This window comes from Rhineura floridana, chromosome 15 (genome assembly GCF_030035675.1).
Source record: "Rhineura floridana isolate rRhiFlo1 chromosome 15, rRhiFlo1.hap2, whole genome shotgun sequence".
NCBI classification, from domain to species: Eukaryota; Metazoa; Chordata; class Lepidosauria; order Squamata; family Rhineuridae; genus Rhineura; species Rhineura floridana.
Window position 1 is genome coordinate 27,085,634 of NC_084494.1, and position 19,834 is coordinate 27,105,467.

Below are 19,834 nucleotides of genomic sequence, written 5' to 3' on the forward strand. Positions count from 1 at the left end.
GATCCATCTACTGCTGGTCTCCCTGCCTTCCTCCCTACCAGTTCCAAAGGGCACCAGCCACTACTGGACTCAGGGCTCCTTCAGATTGTCTGTTTATTCAGCACTCATCCTGATTTCCTTGCACAAAGCTTATACAGAGGCTATGTCTGGTCTTTATTGAGAATTCGTTCTGATTTTTTTTTTTAATGGGGCATTTATAGGACAATGTTAATTCATCCCCATTTGCTTGTGGGGTGTTTGCATATCGTTTATTTATTCCACACTCATCGATGCATTTCCCCATCACTTCCCAAATGGTAAAAGTCCTTTAAAAAAAAAAGATTTTGTTGCGATAGGTTGATGGAGTCCTTTAACCCACTTTCGTTGCACAAACCTCAATTTACAGTGTGAGTGTGGATCTCTCCTGCAAAACAATGACAACCTGAAGACACCCTTCTATCTGGGTGTGTCCACGTCCTCCAATATTGGAGGCAGTATGCCTTTGAATCCCTCCTGCTGGGAATCATGTGTGGGGAGAGTGCTGCTGCACTCAGGTCCTGCTTGTGGTCTTCTGAAAGGCATCTGGCTGGCCACTAGATGGACTAGATGGGCCATTGGCCTGACCCAGCAGGGCTCTGTGTGTGTGTGAGAGACCGAGAGCTGAGCCTTCCCCTGCTCTGAAAAATCCTGTTATCTCAAAGACACCGTTGGAGAGTTTGAAGGGGTACATGGCGAAAAGGGAGGGACCGAGTAATATCAGAACTGTGAGCGTTTGTAGGACATGAAAGGAGACTGGTCATTTTTACCTCCCAGGTGATGGATGGAAAAGGGATTGAAAACACAGTTATACTTTAAATGCATGTAACGTCTTCAGCACTTTAAAAAAAGGAATATTGTATGTGGTCCCCCAATTTTTGTCTGCACTGCAGTGTGCAAGAAGGGAGGATGAAAACTTCTTCCCAGCCATGAAAATTACCCTTGCACCGCAATTACTGTTAGGGGGAAAAATCCCATTTGTGTTATTCAGTGGTGGTCTGTCTCAGTTCATAAGAACATAAGATGAGCCCTGCTTGATCATGCCAAAGGCCCGTCTCCAGTCCGGTCTCCTGTTCTCACTGTGGCCAACCAGCCAACTTGGGAAGGAGTTCTGTTTATACACATACTGAGGCACACATGTAAAGCTCCTCCATGTATGGAAGGACTCAACTGGGTCATAAGAACATAAGAACCTGCTGGATCAGGCCAGTGGCCCATCTAATCCAGCATCCAGTTCTCACAATGGCCAAGCAGATGCCTGTGGGAAGCCCACAAGCAGGATCTGAGCGCAACAGCACTTTCCCCACTTGTGATTCCCAGCAGCTGGTATTAGGAGAACAGTGGAGGCAGAACATAACCATCATGTCTAAGAGCCTACTGATATCCTCCATGGATTTGTCTAACCCCCTTTTAAAGACATCCACACACGACTTCCACACTTGGAATTCTGTGGGTCAAGCCAGATAAATGGGCTGCAATTGGGGACATAGTTGAGAAGGGGGAAAACGCTTGTCTCTTTGCCTTTGAGCCAAGGTTAAAGCTGTTGCAGTGAATAGGTTTGGGCTCATCCTAGTGATTCCTTTACTTTCTCCCATTTACTCCTATGGGGCCAGATAATAAATAAATGGTGATATTTGGGGATAATGCTGCAGAAATAGAGGCAAAATGCATGCTGCAATTGCAGCTGCTGGCTGGTCCTCTCCTAACATGGGTCCAACTTTTGGTAGGGAACCTCTGATGCTCTAGATGTTGTTGGACTCAACTCCTGTCAGCCCCAGACAGCCTAGCCAATGAGCAGGGATGAAGGGAAATGCAATCAAGCAACATCTGGACCGCCACAGGCAAGGCCAGCTCCAGGTTTTTGGGGGTCTTTGGGCACAGTCTCAGGCCCTAAACCTGGCAACCCTACACGCTTCATATGCAGGTATATTATAGAAGTACAACCTTGCCATGCGTCCCCAGGTCTTTGCAAGATGCAGAAGCACACTCTGCCTGTCACAATAGCAGACATTTCCCCTTGTTTGAAATAAATACAATAGCATTTTGAGGCAGGAGGCATTTCCAAGATCTTTAATAAAACAGACAGCTTCTTTTGATTATGTAACTTTGGAAATAATCTTTGGCCCTATATTAAGCAATGCACAATTCATTAAGCACACAACATTTGGTTTAAAGCTATGAGGGCGATCTTGCATCAGAGTTTTAAAGACCATCCTGTCATCTGATGTTTCTTTATTAGTTTTTTTTTTAATTTAATGTTCATTTTATAGCTGGTTAGGTGCTTTGGTTTCTGTATATTGCATATGATCTGCTGTACTACAAGCCTAAAATTTGCTCCCCTGTTTTGCAGTGACCAATGGGATTAAGTAACTAAGGTTATAATCCTGCACATAATTACCTGGAAGTAAAGAACTCAATAGGACTTACTTCTGAGTAGACATGTATAGGATTGCCCCATAAATGATGCTGAAACTGAAACTTTTACCTAGAAGTAAGTCCTATTGAAACAATAAATTCATTTATGACAATGCTACTTAACATTTATGGAGGGCGGCTTTGGTAAAACACAAAGTATGTTCACAAAGCACTTTGCTAATAAATTATACATAGATGATTCACCTATTTTGTATCTGGTTAATTGTCTCCATTTAATATTATTGGTGTTTCAGAAAGAGAATCACACCTTGGTTTTAAAACTCAGTTAAAACAATTTATATGATTGATAGTGTCTGTACTGAAATGCACTAAAAAAATTGTGGCAGTGATTAAACTTTTAGTGATTGGCTGAACTGTTCCTATGATAACAGAAGGCAGGGACAGGCTATTGGCTGAACTGCTGCTGTTTCAGTTCTCAAATTATTTTGGAAAGTGCAAATTTGAAAGACCTGGCTTTAAATGCAAACTGAATAAAATGTCTCCTCCTCCCCCCCCCGCCAGTCCCGATCAATTTGCCCATCCCTGTTCCATTGTTTCAAGTTTGGGATATTTATGTATTGCAGAACTAGAGATGCTGCCCATCCATTGACATAGATGGGCCATTGCAAACCTATCACTAGGCAGAACTTTCAGGTCAAGGAGAGGAAAGGACGGGGGAACCCCAGGATGTCAAAAGGAAAAAACGAAGATGATGACATTCCAAATGGATTTAATAAATTTTTAAAAAAGAAATGTGCCCAACGCATTTCGGCTAGACAAATCTAGATTTACTTTTAAGTGTAGAGTCATAGCCTATTTGCTCCAATTGTATATTTTTTGACTATTGAATGACTTCATAGATTCCACATTTGCCCCTGATGAAGGCTGAGATTTGTCTAGCCGAAATGCGTTGGGCACATTTCTTTTAATTTTTTTTATTAAATCCATTTGGAATTTCATCATCTACGTTTTTTCCTTTTGACATCCTGGGGTTCCCCCCTCCTTTCCTCACCTCTGCCTCTTTGGATGCCATCCACTCCTGCTAACAGAACTTTCAGGTCACCTGACTTTGGCTCAGAGTTGTATCATTTCGCACTCATGTATTCCACTGCTGGCGATTTGGTGTATGGAAATCATGTGATATGAATGAATGCACCCATCATCTAGTCCGTGACATCCGGTTATGAAAGAAGATGGCATCAAAGCTGGATTCTCTCACTTGTCTCTCGGGGTGGGGTGAGGGAAGGTCTTTTAGAATCTGACTGTTGCATACTGCGTCATCAGGGATTATGCAATAGTTATTAAGCTGCTGAGGTGTAAACAATCACCATGATGATAATATACAGAATAAGGAACCCCAGCCCTATCCCAAGTGCACTGTGGGCAAAGATGCGCGCCAGCCGGGAGTTTCTCTGAGCTGCCACGGCATTTCCAGCAAGGTTAGCTTCTCTTGTCTGTAGAGAAAGAGAGATAAATGAGTTTAAAAAATGCAACTTGAGAACATCTCAAGAATGTAGAAGTGGGTGGTCCTGAGCAATTGCGAAACAGTTGCCTAACAAATAATCCTTTTGTCTCAGGCTGTCCAGCACTTGCAAGTAAACACATAGTTTTAGACAAAACCGAGCAGAGCAGAGCAAGACATACAGCCTTGGAATGTATGCTGTGACTAAGCCTAAAGCCATCCGTGTGGATGGTCCCTGGGTTTTCACAAGCACAGATCTGATGACCTGTGGTGAGATCTCTCCATTAGCAACTTGCAAATCATTCCCTCATCCACCTGAGACTAGGGATTGGGGAGAAATTAGCATTTAAAGACAAATAAATAAAATTTGCACTTTCCAAAACAAAATGAGAACTGAAATACTTCACATTTATCTGAATTTTGCAGTGCAGTTCTCCAATCAAACATTATTTACAGAAAGACATATATTAGGGGGAAATAGGCATAAAAATGAATATATTAGTGAAAATGACATATAAAAATGCTTTATATTATGATAAATTGCTTGATAAATGTATGTCAAAATGGCATAAAATGTGTTTATTATGAGAAAAGCACACTAATGTGCTTAAGAATTTTCTTGATGATTTTTTTGGTAAAAACAAAACTAGCAACTTATTGCAGAATTGAATTTAAGACTGGAAAAATGAGAAACTGAGAGCTCTTTCCATCCCTACCCAAGACAGGCAGATTGGGGTCTGTCGATAAAGCATCTCATGATTTCATACCCTTTATTTTGTGGTTGTATCTCCCTTCCTCCTTTGTCACAATCTGTCCAGCCCTGTTGCCATGTGTGATGACAATCCCCACTGCAATATTTTTATTATTTATTTATTTATTTGTTACATTTATACCCCACCTTTATTTCACCATGGAACCCAAGGTGGCATATATGTGGTTCCCAGGCGGTCTCCCATCCAGGCACCGACCAGACCCAGACTTGCTCAGCTTCAGCAAGGTAGTGGCCGCATGTGCCATCAGACCATAGCCTGGAACCAAGTATATTGCAATCTATTGAGTGCATGTAGAAATACCTTTCTACTGAGACATCCAGAGAGCTTTCTTATGAGGAGTAGTTGCACAACCCATAGTTCAGAGGCCATGCAGAAAGAGAGAAAATGCACCTAGTGACACAGAGTCATATCCTGGAACACATCCTGATCTAGGCCGGTCACACCAGAGGCTCTCTGCCAGGATCATCTTTCTTGATTGTCATTTTGCTTACTTACTTTTAAAAGGAGGGAGGGAGAAGGGAAAGGAGGGGCATAGTAAAAGAGTGAGCAACTGAGAAAGTGAGTGTGGGCGAGAGAAAAAAAAGTATAACATACACAAAGATCAGATGAATGCATGCAGTAAAAGAGAAAGAAATAAAAGTATACCCCAAGGCACAGGATAAAGATGGGTCCCAAGTCTTACAACATTGAGCACCAGCACTGGGGGGGGCATAATAAGGTTGGTATTGGGGTAGTGTAGGAGCATGGGTATGTGTGGGGGATGGGCAAGGGGGGTAGTTGCCCCCTCTGGATAAACCATAATTCCCAAATTCCCAGCTTTCATTAAAATAGAGATAGTACATTTCTAGCATTTGTAGGATAAGAAGCAAAACTTATAGGAATGTTTCGTCTCTCTTTTTTTTGGTGATAAACTAGCCTGTTCCCCCCTTTCATTGTTTTAACCCCCCTGTGCAAATGAGCCTCATATCTTGCTCTCTCTGGAACTAGTGCTCCATCTTTATTTCCTCTTTACTGAGCTCTTTCCTTATAGCTGTGTAGAGCCTAGAGACGAGCGAATCTTGGCTTCTCTCAGCTGCTCATTTTTCCAAATTCTCCACATTTCTGCATCAGTTTGCAACTTTTTTAAAGTCCTCATGAAAATTCATCAGATCGTTTCTCCTAATAGACACATTCGCGTACAATTTTGCAGAATAGACATGTTTTTGCCATGCCATTTCCCCTAATGTAATGCATTTTTCAGTATTATTTTAACTAGTATATGCATTTTTATGCATGCTTTACCCTAGTGTATGCATTTGGGTGCACATCATTTGGCTGGAGAACTGCATTGCAAAATTCAGAGAAGTGTGAATTTTGGAGGACGGCTGCGTTTCAGTTCATTTATTGCTTTGGGAAGTGCAAATTACGTAGGTTCACCTTTTAACCCCCCCCATACCTAGTAGTGCTCTCCCACTTGTAACACATCAAACAAGGGCTTGAATTATGGAGGGAAAGCCCTGACTCCGCCACTCCAATTTTAGCTAAATGGTTGCCCATCCTGTAGCTTCTAAATACAGTCACTAAGGGGGCCACGCCTGTTTTGCCTCCCTTGTATTCTAGCATAGCCTCAACCTCCCCCCCGTCTGTCTCTCTCTGTCACACACTTACCTGTATAGAGTAGACCAAGGAAGCAATACCCAGGGGTAGGCAACAACAAAGCATGGTAAAGATGGAGTAAGCCAGGTAGTCGGGTACATTGGTGGGCTGTACAGGGGTGATGAAGATGGCCTGTTGAGGTTGAAGAACTGGACCTTGGCTGGCTTCTGTGCCAGGTGGGCCATAGTAAGGTTGGTAGTGGGGCGGCACAGCGGGCATTGCCCCATAGGCCATGTGAGGTGCTGGGTCAGCAGGAGGTTTCAGTGGATCCGGCTCTGCATAGGGCTGTTTTTCAGAGTACGGGGGCGGATTCTGAGTGGTAGCCATATTTGCATCGAGCTTTTCATAGTTTGAGCTGCTCATGGTGCAGGTCTGCTCTCCTTCTTCTCGTCTTCACAGTTCTGCCAGTTCAACCTCTTCTCCTTTCTTAGTTCTCCGTGTTCCTCCTTTTTGGCTGCCCTGATTAGTTCCCGGGTGTTCTGCTCTCTCCCTCCTTCTCTCTTCTGGGTTGCACCTTCAATCCTTTCTTTTGCCTTGGGTGCCAACCCTGCTGTAGCCTGAATCTTCTTTAGGGTGGGTGCTTGCCTTTGCAGCCCAGGCCACCCTTTGCTCTGTGTTGCTCTTTAGGGGCCTCTTATGGAGAACTCAGACTCTTATACAGAAGAACTTCACTGTGCCTGGCTGTCCGGAAGAGTGTGTGGAATGAGGGATTAGGCAATGAATAACCCATACAGAGAGAGTTGTACTGGGTGTGGCAACTATGCTGAAGTTGGTTCCTAGTTCCCAGTTCCCAGCTCCTTATTTGCTTGAAAGTTCCAAACACTAAAAAAGAAGAAAAGTTGACAACTACAGCAACTTCAAGCCAAAGTTCACATGTCTCCGGACCCCACAATATATGTTGGAGTAACCTGTATGATATATCACTGTGATTGGGGGACTCTCCCCATCAATATTAACAATACATTTATGCAATCAAAATCATCAGGCTTTTGATATTATCATAAATGCACAATAATGTCATAAAATCATAAAAAATAAGTAACTGGGGGTGCCCACCCCAAAATCTGCTCTGGGCCAGGACAAATCATACACTCCAGGAAAGGGGAGGGTGTCCTCTACGAGATTCCACTGCTTCCCTCCTGGCCCAGAGCTTCTGCTGGGCACAGGGCACAGATGAGGGCATCTATGCAAAACCAAAATAAACAAAAACACAAAGGGAAAAAAAGTAACTGGGGGTGCCCACCCCAAACTCTGCTCTGGGCCGGGACAAATCATACACCTCATGAAGGGCGAGGGTGTCCTCTATAACATGCCAGTGCATGACACCGGGCCTAGAATGTCTGCTGGGTGCAGGGCATGAATAATAGCAGCTACCCACAACCAAAATGGAGAAAAAGAGGCAGGAAAAAAATTAGTAACTGGGGGTGCCCACCCCAAAATCTGCACTGGCATCTGGTAGATGACACCCTCCCCTTTCCTGGGTATATGATTTGTCCTGGCCCAGAGCAGATTTTGGGCTAGGTACCCCCAGTTACTTATTTTTTTTCTGCCTTTTTTGTCCATTTTGGTTGTGTGTAGATGCCCTATGCGTGCCCTGCGCCCAGCAGAAGCTCTGATCCAGGTGGGACGCACTGGCATCTCATAGAGGACACCGTCCCCTTTCCTGGGGTGTATGATTTGTCCCGGCCCAGAGCAGAGTTTGGAGTGGGCACCCCCAGTTACTTATTTTTTCCTGTGCTTTTGTCCATCTTAAATTCTGTTCTCTACATTCCTGCAGCAATCTGTGATTTTTAAAAATAAAAATCCAGTATTTTACGCAAGTTTCTCCTAATAAACACATATTTCTTTCTGTTGCTCAAATATTAATTGATATAGATTTGCAGCACCTAAGAAATGCAGCTAACAAATTTTACTCCCCGTTAACCTACAGAAATTTTAGCAATTATGGAATTACTGTAGCCCCCTATATGTTTTCACTGACCATTCCAAAATACAGGAGAGCATTTACTCTTGCTCAATTTAACGTGCTCCCTTCGGCACTGTTGGAGGGCCGTTTTAAAAAGATTCCAGATATGCTTATGTGGAGCTGTTGTAGTGGAATCTGTAGAACACGTTCTTCTATTCTGTGAGCTATATAAAGAACACAGAAGGAGGTTAATTTCCCCTTTGGTAACTGCTTTGTCTAAGGGCAATCTCGTTAATTTGGTGTCGATCTGTCTAAGTGATGTGTCATCCTATGTCGCTGCTAATGTCGCAAAGTTTCTCCTTATTTCAATGCAAATTAGGAAAAAATGTTGTCAACCCGCTCCTTAAAGAATTGTTTATGGGCTTTTGGAACTATGGTAGCTTGTATCCTAAATCTTCAAATCTTCCATCCTATATGTATGTCTTTTTTATGTCTCTCTTTTAATATGTGGTCTGTGGCTGTAATAAAATGATTCATTCATTCATATTTGTATGCCGTTTGACTGATGTACACATTTTCGCAAGCAATTTCTCCTTACTGCATTTTTGTATGTTATTTTCACGAATATATTCATTTTTATGCTCACTTTCCCCTAATATATGCATTTTAGTAAACAGTAGGTGGTTGGTTGGAGAACTGCACTGCAAATTTCAGAAAAGTGCACATTTTGAATGATGGTTGTGTTTCGGTTCTCATATTGTATTAGACAGTGCAAACTGGATAGATTTGGCTTTAAATGTGAACTGAACTGCATTTCTCCTACATCCTTACGTAGCATGGTCATGTGCTTACCTTTCAGTAACACCTGAAAAGGGGCTTACAGCTACCCTGGAATGGCTAAACTAGGACATTGGGCCAGAAATAGGGAATTGTCAAAAGATACAGGTATTTTTCTCATGCCTTTCTCTCCAAGTGGGAACTGCAAAAAGGGGTTTTTCCTGGACAGCTTTAGTTTCTCTCTCTCCCCCTCCCTCCGATTGTTTTACATTAGCCACATTCACACCACATTTTTATTCCACTATTTTTAAACAGTCATGAGTTTCTGCAGAGATATCTGGGAAGGATAGTTTGTGAAGGGTGCTGAGAGAAGACTCCTCTTCCCCTGACAGAGCTACAGTTCCTAGAGTGGTTTAACAGTCAATCCTTCTTCCCAGAGAACTCTGAGAGTTGTAGCTCTGTGTGGGGAAGAGGGGTCTCCTAACAATTCTCAGCACCCTTCACAAAACTATACTTCCCAGGATTCTTTGGGGGAAGCCATGACTGTCAAAAGTGGAATAAACGTATGGTGTGAATGTGGCCATTGGCTTTTCATGTAAAGTCGTTGGCCCTAAGTCATAGATATGAACTTTGGAGAGCTGTGAAAGGATCTCATTATTTTTAGCTTTTTAAAAAATGTTAATAGAAGCCATTGGACCAGCCACATTTGGATCTGGGCCACAGTCCTGGAGTGTGTTTGTGTGTTACCCTTTCTCACCTACATTTTCCTGTTCTGAATTGCTCTTCTGGTCATCAGGGCCGGAGCTGGCGTGTTCGGTGCCCCCCCCCGCAAATTATAAATCAGCGCCCTTACCTTTTATAATTTCTTTTTGGTTCATTTTTCAATTCAAATGTTATAAAAAATGTAACAAGGCAAATAAGGACAAATAGGAAAATCATTATGGAGTAGGAAAATTTTTTGTATGAATACTAAAATAAAGTAAAAAGAAAATGACATTTTTGTATTGCCTTTATTTAGCAAAAAGATACATAGTTACACGAATTTAGCCTTACGTGCTTTCATGTTTGTGAACTTATGAATTAGTTCACTAATGTTTAATTGGGAACACACATCATGCCTGGGAAGCCATTTGTGTCCCCTGCCTGGCCCTCAAGCAGCACTGACCAAGCCATCCCTCTGGCTTCTATTCTTAGTCACAGCTAGCCAGCCAGAAAGATCCCTCCCTTCAGTCCAGGCAGGAGGCAGCTTCCTTCCAGCTGCCACTGGAGGAAGATGAGGGTGGATATGCCTCCCCCCCCCACAGCTTTGGACACTCAGAACAAAGGCATATGCAATAGACCTCTTGACTTGGAGAAGAGAACTGCTAGCAGTGGTTGTGCATGGGTCGCTAAATGCTCAGTGTGTGTGTGTGTGTGTGTGTGTGTGTGTGTGTGTGTGTGTGTGTGTGTGAGAGAGAGAGAGAGAGAGAGAGAGAGAGAGAGAGAGAGAGAGAGATGAGAGTGGCGGTACATGCAAAAATTAACATGTGCATGTAAAACATTAAGCTGCCAGGCAGAGAAAGTCAGCTGAGCCTTCACCCTGATAGGCTAGTTTTTAACATGCAGGATTCCTCTCGCCCCGTTGTGAATAATTCCATGCAGGGATGGCCTTCCAGATACGGTGTCAGACTCCAACCCCCATCATCCCTGACCATTGGCCATGGTGTCTGGAGCTGATGGGCGCTAGAGTCCAACAACATTAGGAAGGCCACAGGTGTAACACACACACACACACACCCCCGGTTGAACACATGCTGCCACCTGGAGAGTTGGAGTCCAGGAAAAAGATTTCCCCTATGGTTGTCTTAGTTACCAGAAGCTACAACAGAAGCATATTAAGCTACCTTATAGGGTCATCAAGGCTAGTACTGCCAACACTGACTGGCTGTGGTTGTCCAGAGCTTCAGGCAGAGAATCTTTTCCAGGCCTCGCTACCGATGCAGGGGATTGGCCCTGTGACCCTCTGCTGCTCTGCTGCTGAGATGCTGGTACAGAAGGCCCCAGTCTATAGTGTCCCCCCAATAAAACTAGGAGTGGGGGAACCTATGGCCCTTCCTGGGCTTCAAAGCAGGTCCCTTGCTGGGGGAGGGCAACTGTCTTTCTCCCCCCTAATTCCCCATCTCCCCAAATAAATAATTAAATTTACTACAGAAAAAAAGACCTGAACTTACAAGATCTGAACACGGTGGTTTATAACAGATGCTCTTGGAGGTCACTGATTCATAGGGTTGCCATAAGTTGTAATCGACTTGAAGGCACATAACAACGACCAGGCCAAGTGGTGGTTTTACCATTGCCTTCCTCTGAGGTTGAGAGGCAGTGACTGGCCCAAGGTCACCCAGTAAGCTTCATGGCTGTGTGGGGATTCAAACTCTGGTCTCCCAGGTCATAGTCCAACACCTTTAGGGAACATTTAATCTAGCCTACTTGCTTCTGGAAGAAGGGTTTAAGTGCCCCCAGGCCAGGCCAGTCACCAGGAGGCCATTGTAGGAAGAAAGGAGCCTAGTGTTGTGGAGATGTTAGATGGGAACACTCAGGAGTAAAGATGGATGCCCCCGAAGGCTGCAATTCTTACTAAGGGACTTACTAAGGGACTAAGCACCATAGAACTCAACAAGACTTACTTCTGAGTAGATATAGTATGGATTGTGCTGTTGGTAAACTTTGACTAGGGATCCTCTGCAAAGACATTCATATCCAAGCAGGGTTGGCAACCCTGCAGTGCCCTGCCCCTATCTTTTAAAATGGCTGCTCCAAAATTCTTAACAGATTTGACCCTTCAGAAAGAGGTCTGAGAAATGAGTAAGAGTAAGAAGATTCTCTACCCTTTCTGTCTACCCTATGGGCTGCTATAAACTCACTTTGACAGCCAACCCAATTCCAGTGAGCAATAATGGACAGAGAGAAAACCCACATGATTTGGTCTACTTTCATAGGCAGCAGCTTGAGAACAACAGTTGTAGCCACACTTCCAAATATGTGAATTCTCTTTTACCACGATTGGGCAAGAAACAAACTGTCATGCAACCGACAAGGTACATCATCAATGGGTTTAAGGGGGTTGACCTGAGCACATGGAACCACTGCTGTTGCTTCTATGGCTCTAACGGAGTGAGGTTAAAGATAAGTGAAATGCAAATAGAAAAAACAACAACACAAAAGCCAGTAACACTTTCCTAAATGCAATACCATACCAACCACAACAAGATTCCTATGAGTAAGGCAGAAAACTCAGCATCCCACAACCAGTCAGGATTCATAACCAGAAACCCAAACGAAAAAAATCCTAGCAGCCAGTCAGCCAAGGTCACAGAAATCCCCATGCAGCACAACCTGACCTGGGGACTGCAGTTAATGCAGAATGCTGCAGCACGATTGCTGACATGAGTGAGATCCTATCAGCACTTTACACCTCTGCTCTGAAATCTGCATTGGTTGCTGATTTGCTACCAGGCCAAGTTCAAGCTGTGCTTTCCATGTTATGGGTGCCACATAGTACTTGTTCTGCTCTTGTAAGAAATCAGTCCTTTTGTGTGGCAGCACCTATGCTTTGGAACTCCTTGCCTATTGACATTAGGCGACGCCTCTTTCAGCACCTGCTAAAATCAGTTTTCTTGAGGCAAGCCTCTCCAGGCATGTAGAAGCTATTGTGATTTTAAATCTGTTTTTAACTCATTGTTGGTTTTATTATTTTGAATGTTTTTAAATATCTGTCCTTAACGCTTTTGCCAATAATGTTATTGTTTTAATTCTTTCTGTAAACCGCTTTGAGATTTTTCACAATAAAGCGGTATATAAATGTTGTAAATAAAAACACATAAATAAATGTTGGAGTCACTGTGGCCCCTGAATCTCTTCCCACTTTTAGGAACCAAGGAATCTGCCTTATACTGACTCAGGCCATTTTGTACCATCTAGCTCAGTACTCATGACATGGACTAGCATTGGCTCTCCAGGATTCCACGCAATAGTCTTTTCCAGGAATTGAATTTTGGACCTTGCATGCAAAGCATATGCCCTACCGATGAGCTACAACCCTCCCCGTTTAAAAAAGTATCTTTTAGAATTGTTCTTTGCAATTCACTCTTGAATGCACATCATACCTAGGGCAGATCCACACCATTCATTTATAGCACATTCAACACACATTTGAAGCACATGAATCCCACCACAGAATCATGGGAATTTTAGTTTGTTAAGGGTGGTGAGAACTATAACTGTGAGGGGGAAACTACACTTCCCAGGATTCTTTAGGGGAAGTCATGCATTTTAAATGTGAGTTGGATGTGCTTTAAATGTGTTAATCTACTTAATCAACTTTGCCTGCATGTAAATCGTTTTAATTAATTTTTCAAAATGGAAATGAGCTATAAAGTATGCTGGGTGACCATGTGCTACTCAACATCTCTCAGCCTATCCTCTCCTCAGGATGAAAACAACAGAGAACCATGACCACCCCAACGAAGAAGGGCACACTTAAAATGTAGAGGAAAAAATCATCTACAACCATAGTGTGAAATCAAATACTTATTGGGACACAGTATGAAGAAATATTTATATAAACATGACTATCAAATATGTTTATTACTTACACAATTTGTAAAGATATTTATAGTGCAATCCGATGTTTGTTTACTCAGAAGCAAGTCCCAATGTGTTCAATGGGGCTTACTCAAACTGGGAAGTGTGCAGAGAACTACAGCCTCAAGTGATAAGGAACTTGTTCTTTCAACAAGCCTTTTAAGTTGAGACCTTATCCCAGTCTGAGTCTGTTGGAATTGCTTTTTATTATGTTTTTAAGCCTTTTCTTTTTTTTAAAAAAGATGTTTTTTTAAAGCTTTTAAAATGTTTTCAAAGATGTTTTAATATATTTTAAAGTCTGTTTTTTATGAAGTTTTAAAGTGCTTTTAGTGCTTTTGTTTGCCACCCTGGGCTCCTACTGGGAGGAAGGGCAGGATATAAATCAAATAATAAATAGATAGATAGATAGATAGATAGATATTTTTATTACAGTCGTTAGACCAACAGCATATTAAAACATATCATTATAAAAATATTACAGTTCTCATGGAGTATTTAAAACACTTTAAAAATGAAAGGAATTAAAACATTCAAATTACCAAAGCTTTTCTATATTGGATGGCTGCTGCACAGTATTTAGCAACTTTGCCCATTACATCTGAACTCTGGTCCGCCAATAAGTAATCCACATAGCATATTTCATCTCTTCCAGGTAGGGATTCTAGAATAGGTGTAATTAGCTGGGATCTAAGGTCATGATAGAAGGGGCAGTGTAATAGAACATGCGTGATTGTTTCGACTTCATCGTTGCCACATGGACATTTTCTGTCATTGTATGGAACTTTTTTGAATCTGCCCTCTAAGAGCGCTGATGGCAAGATATTGAATCTTGCCAGCGTGAATGCCTTACGCCATTTGGGTACAGTAAGAACAGAGAGATATGGCATATGAGTCAAAGGTTTGGTATTATGCCTATGTTTTCTGACTAACATCAGATGTTGTTGATAGTCGATATCTTTAACTCTCTGCAATATGTTTATCTTAGCCTTTGTATATCCCATATCTAGGATCAATGAGATGGAAAACCCTAGATTTGTTATTTTACTTAACAGCATTTTTTCCCATGTAGATTGAAAACTATCTATTGGAGTATGGGGGGCCAGTCCTACAGGACTGAATATTAATTTTAACCAGAAGCCAATTCTATAACACCAAATGCGGGATTCTAGGGATGGTAACCCTGTTTCCAATCTTAAAAGAAAATTAGGTACACAGGAGGGGACTGCTAAAATGGCTCAAAGAAAGGTGTTTTGCAGGGCCTCCAAAGATGCAGATTTCGTATTTGTGCTAACTTGTGTACCATATAGTAGCTGTGGTATTATTTTTGCCTCGAACACTTTAATGACTGCAGGAATAGTCTGTTCCCCTCTATTATAAAAAAAGGACAATAGGGCTTTCAGAGTTCTTTTCGCGTTTGTAATTGCCATCTTTGTGTGAAGTTGCCAAGAGTTGGAGCTTTGAAAGATTATCCCCAGATATTTAAAGGCTGTTACTTGTTCAATTAAGTGGCCATTTAGACGCCAAAGGTGCTTAGGCCTTTTTTTTGTAAAGATCATGACTTTTGTCTTTTCATGATTTATTATAAGATGTTCATTTGAACAAGATACAGCCAACGCAGACAGTAAACGCTTCAGACCTATAGGTGTTCTCGAAATTAACACTAGATCATCAGCGTATAAAAGGATACACCTTGAATTTTCTGCTAGCCTTGGCGGATGGGAGAGCACTGGTGTCAGACTATTAACTATTGAGTTTATATATATATATCAAATAAGAGCGGTGCCAAAATGCAGCCCTGTTTAACCCCTTTCGATGTAGGTATGGGGTTTGTTAAATGGCCTTTGTTATTAGATCTAATCCATAGTGATGTATTCTCATATAGCCCCCGTTTTAATAACAGTAGGCGTACATCTATATTAGTATCACTTAGTTTTGCCCAAAGTCTTGGTCTAGATATCGGGTCAAAAGCTGTCTTTAAATCGATAAAAGCTGTATATAGGGGACTCCCCGATTTTCCGGCATATTTATCTACCAGGTGTTGAAGGACCAAAGCATGATCCATGGTTGAGCGTCCCACCTGAAAGCCTGCTTGTTCGTAGGCCAAGATATCTTCTCTTTCGATCCATGTATTTAATTTGCTATAAAGATGGGCAGCATATAATTTACTGATTATATTTAAGAGGCTAATAGGTCTATAATTAGCCGGGTCAGACAGTGGTCCTTTTTTATATATTGGGACAATTATGGCCATATCCCAATCCTCAGGTATTTGCATGGTATGGTCTATATGGGTAAATAGGGTCGCAAGTACTGGGGCCCACCATTCTGCGTTGGTTTTAAAAACTTCCGCCGGGATGTTATCTGGACCTGGTGCTTTATTTAGCTTTAATTTGGCTATCAGTTCTAAAATTTCATCTGCAGTTACAGGTGCCCATTCGGTCACATTCATCTTATTTCCGTCAAAGTCAGCATGATAATCCAAGTCGTTCTTATATAAAGTAGCAAAATAGTTTTCCCATATTTGAGGGGGAATGTGGCATTCTGCGTTGGTATGTGGTTTTGGCCAATTAGAAACTACTATTCTCCAAAACAAGGTTGGGTTTTTAAATTTAGACGCATAAATGAGCTGTTGCCATATTTCTTTTAGTCCTTGTTTCTTTTTCTTTTTAACTAGCTGTTTATATTGCCTCCTTAGTACACAGTATATCTGTAATGATTCTTGGGATCTATTTAGCTTATATGTTTTAAAGGTGGCTATTAACTGTTTTTTTTCTTCCACACATTCCTGGTCGAACCAGGGTTTGGAGTGCTGCCTCTTATTTTCCAATTTAATTTTAGTATTTGGCCATAAAGTCATTTGAAGCTTTTTTATCAGCTGTTGAAATTGATGGTAAGGGTTAGCCACTTGAGTGTCTGAGAGTATAAGATCCTTTATAACCATGCTATCCAGGGCATTTAGTCTATCTGTTATCTTCTGTTCTAACTTGGGTAACCAAGTAACCCTACGTGGGCAAATTTCACAGTCAGTGATGGGGAATGTTTGGGGCTCGGTGAATAATTGGGATTCTCCGCAGTTCATCACAATGTTTATAGGTGAGTGGTCACTTTCAGGTCTATCTAAAATCATAAAGCTACTAATTGATTGATAAAGTTCATGTGAAATAATGCCTAGATCGATTGTGGACGCACCTCTATTTGAGAGGTATGTGTATTCCCCTTCTAAATCTCCTTTCGTACGCCCATACAAAAGGATTAAATTTAGGTTAAATACCATCTGCATTAGGCAATAGCCTGTGTAGTTAATGCCAGTATCTTTTGCTTGTCTCGTGGGTATATTAATTGGGCCATCCAAAGAAGGTATCATATGATATTTGGCAAACAATGCTTCATCCGTTGGCCCCATTCTAGCATTAAAGTCACCAGCAGTTATTAGTAGTGCCTCTGGGTAGAGAGATGTTAGATTAGTTATATATCTCTCCAATTTGGCTACTTTATTAGCGCTCGAATTTTTGTCCCTGCTCGGTGGAAATTACACATTAAGTAATATCACAGGGTGCCAAGAGAGGTTTAGAATTACAGCAATGGCCAGCTGTGGTAAGGGTTCATGTTGAGTGATGGGGACGTTAATTACCGTTGATATAAATATACAAATACCGCCTTTTGGGCGGCCACCCCTACTACTGGGGATGGCTTCTATTTGGTATACCGAATAACCGTCCAAATCCAGTTCACCCAATGCCCAAGTTTCTTGTAAGAATAGGATATCAAATTGCTTTAAAAATTTCATACATGATGGATCGGCAATTTTATTTCCCCATCCCGCAATGTTCCATGATAAGATCTTCAGGGAAGGGGATTTTGAGTTTCTATTTTGTCATTTGTTATTTTGGTAAGAGGAGGTTTCACTCCAAGCTCAGATTCTCTGCCAATCTTGAGATGTTGTTCATCCCCATTATAGTTGGATTGATCAATTGTATATCTGGGGCTTTATCCTTTGTTGGGATTTGGTAGATGTAGTTACCTATAGAATTCTCAGTTTGCATCGCCTTTGTAGTTTTCTCATCTGTTATATCCTTCATTCACCCAACCCAAAATTCAGAATCATGCCTCTTTAGGCTGTTTTCCAACTGTTTATTCTTGCTTTATGGTTATTGAATTTTAAAAGGATTTATTTCTTATTGTGAGTTGCCTTGGTTTCCAATCACCAACCCTACCTCACACGGTTGTGGGAAAGAGTCCATACACACACACTGCAGATGTATAAATACATACAGCCCATATAATGGTTTATTGTCAAACCAGTTGGTCATTGCAGAAAAATCAGTATTAGTTTTTAAAAAATCAGTATTAATTTCCTACATAATAAAAACTGTAATACCTAAGTAAGCTCTGCCTAATTGCTTTAAAATAGGACTGGAGGGGGACAGAAATATTTAGAACACAAACACAATTCTTTTTTACATTCACTCAAAAGTCCCATTAATTTACAGCACATTCATAACCATGTCTACTCAAAAGTTGCTTTTACCCCCACAAAAGCAAGTATTGGGAAGGTTTTCAAAACACTACCTAGGATCTGACTTCTGCACACAAGAGGGGAAAAAACTGAAATGTATATGCTTACCCAATTTATGAGATTTTCAGATAAACAGTGGGGGGGAAACCACCATTTTCTGGCATTGCAATGAGGTTTTCTAGACACTGCCTCAGGTCAACCAAACACAACCCTGGCTTGACTTATTGGCTGCAATCTTGAATGGGCGGGGTTAGCGCTACGAAGTGCTATACAGGACAGATTTGTTTTTTAAAAAAGATTAAAAGTCCAGGGGCGGCGGCTGACATTTTGATGTATATCTCAAGAACTGGACCACCTAGAAACTTAATTTTTTAAAAATTAAAGCTGAGAATCCAGGCCACCTAATGGGCTAAGCAGGTGTTGGGTGGCATGAAAGAAATCTGGGTAAAACCCGGCTAACCAGGCAATATGGGAACCCTAGCAGTCAAGGATGATGGGGTTGCCCTCCAACAACTCCTGGAGGGTACCGCGCATGCCCTGCTGGCAAACGTCCTCCTCAATGGCAGTGTCCTCTTGCAGTGGGGCTGGCCTCCCTTGCTAGCCGAGGAGCGCCTCTGGTGCCCCTCAAGCGTTGCGCCCTCCTGCCGTGCTTACCTTGCTTACCTTGTTACGCCGGCCCTGCTGATCATCAGCTGCTGATCATCTTAGTATGGAAGACAAGACATACAGATATCTATCTATCTATCATCTATCATCTATCATCTATCATGTATCATGTGTCATCTGTCATCTGTCATCTATCTATCTATCATCTCTCTCTCTCTCTCTCTCTCTCTCTCTCTCTCATCTCATCTCATCTCATCCCATAGTAAGGGATTGTGGCTCGTTTCCCTCCAAATAATATGAAATCATTAGTTTGTTTGAATGCAAAACTACCACCCTCAGTTTGGATATAATGCTAAGGCAGGGTTAGTGGTTTCTTGCTCCTGGATTCATAATAAACCATTAACTATGGTTTACAGTAACAGCCACACTGTATCCTCTATAAGAAAGTTGAGCGCAATTGTTTTGTAAAGTTGCCCTTCCTCATAATTTTCTTACAAAATGATCATCATACAATTCTTAATTGATCAATTACAAAGTTAAAGCTTGCATAATTTTTCATATAGATTAAACTATTTCTGAAAGGTAAAAAAAAAGAATTCCATTGTTTTTATTTTGTCCATCTGGTGTTGGATGAAAACACACCATGTTGCATCAGGTACCATCTTAGAAATAGTGTTCTCTGAAGCTGGGAGAAACAGGATAAATAATCCTTCTAAGATGATGCCTATTCTCTACATTTTTTGTAAGTTTTTCTACTAAAAAAAAGAAAAGAGAGAAAAAGAAAATCTGCTCCCTGATTAATTGGGGGCGCCTTACAATCCATCAAAAAGTCTAAGTTGGTCAATCTACCTGTTGTCCTTGTTTGGATTTATAGAATGAAAGCCTGAAGTTTTTGGACAACATGAAGTGTGTGCACGTAGCAAACACATATAAATTAGTCATGAGAAGGCGAGGTTCTGAAATGAAATGAACTGAGAAAAAGGTGTTGGCCTTGACAAACTCACTGTGGTTTGCATGACCTTTGTTTAAGGAGCCAAGAATGTGTTGCAATACACTTCTGGGTTGATGAATCTTCTGTATTCACAGCAACAAGGAGCAGGGCCTTCAAA

General features: G+C 41.6%; 1 protein-coding gene across 1 annotated transcript; it reads right to left on the minus strand.

Annotated features, from left to right (window-relative positions):
• Positions 1-2,070: 2,070 nt before the first annotated feature.
• On the minus strand, positions 2,071-7,005 carry LOC133370332 (synapse differentiation-inducing gene protein 1-like). Its single transcript, XM_061596507.1, has 2 exons — positions 6,313-7,005; positions 2,071-3,884 (listed from the first exon to the last, which is right to left on the minus strand). The coding sequence occupies exons 1-2, from the start codon at positions 6,661-6,663 to the stop codon at positions 3,732-3,734; spliced, it is 504 nt and encodes a 167-aa protein (XP_061452491.1). The 5' UTR covers positions 6,664-7,005; the 3' UTR covers positions 2,071-3,731.
• Between the last annotated feature and the right edge of the window lie 12,829 nt (positions 7,006-19,834).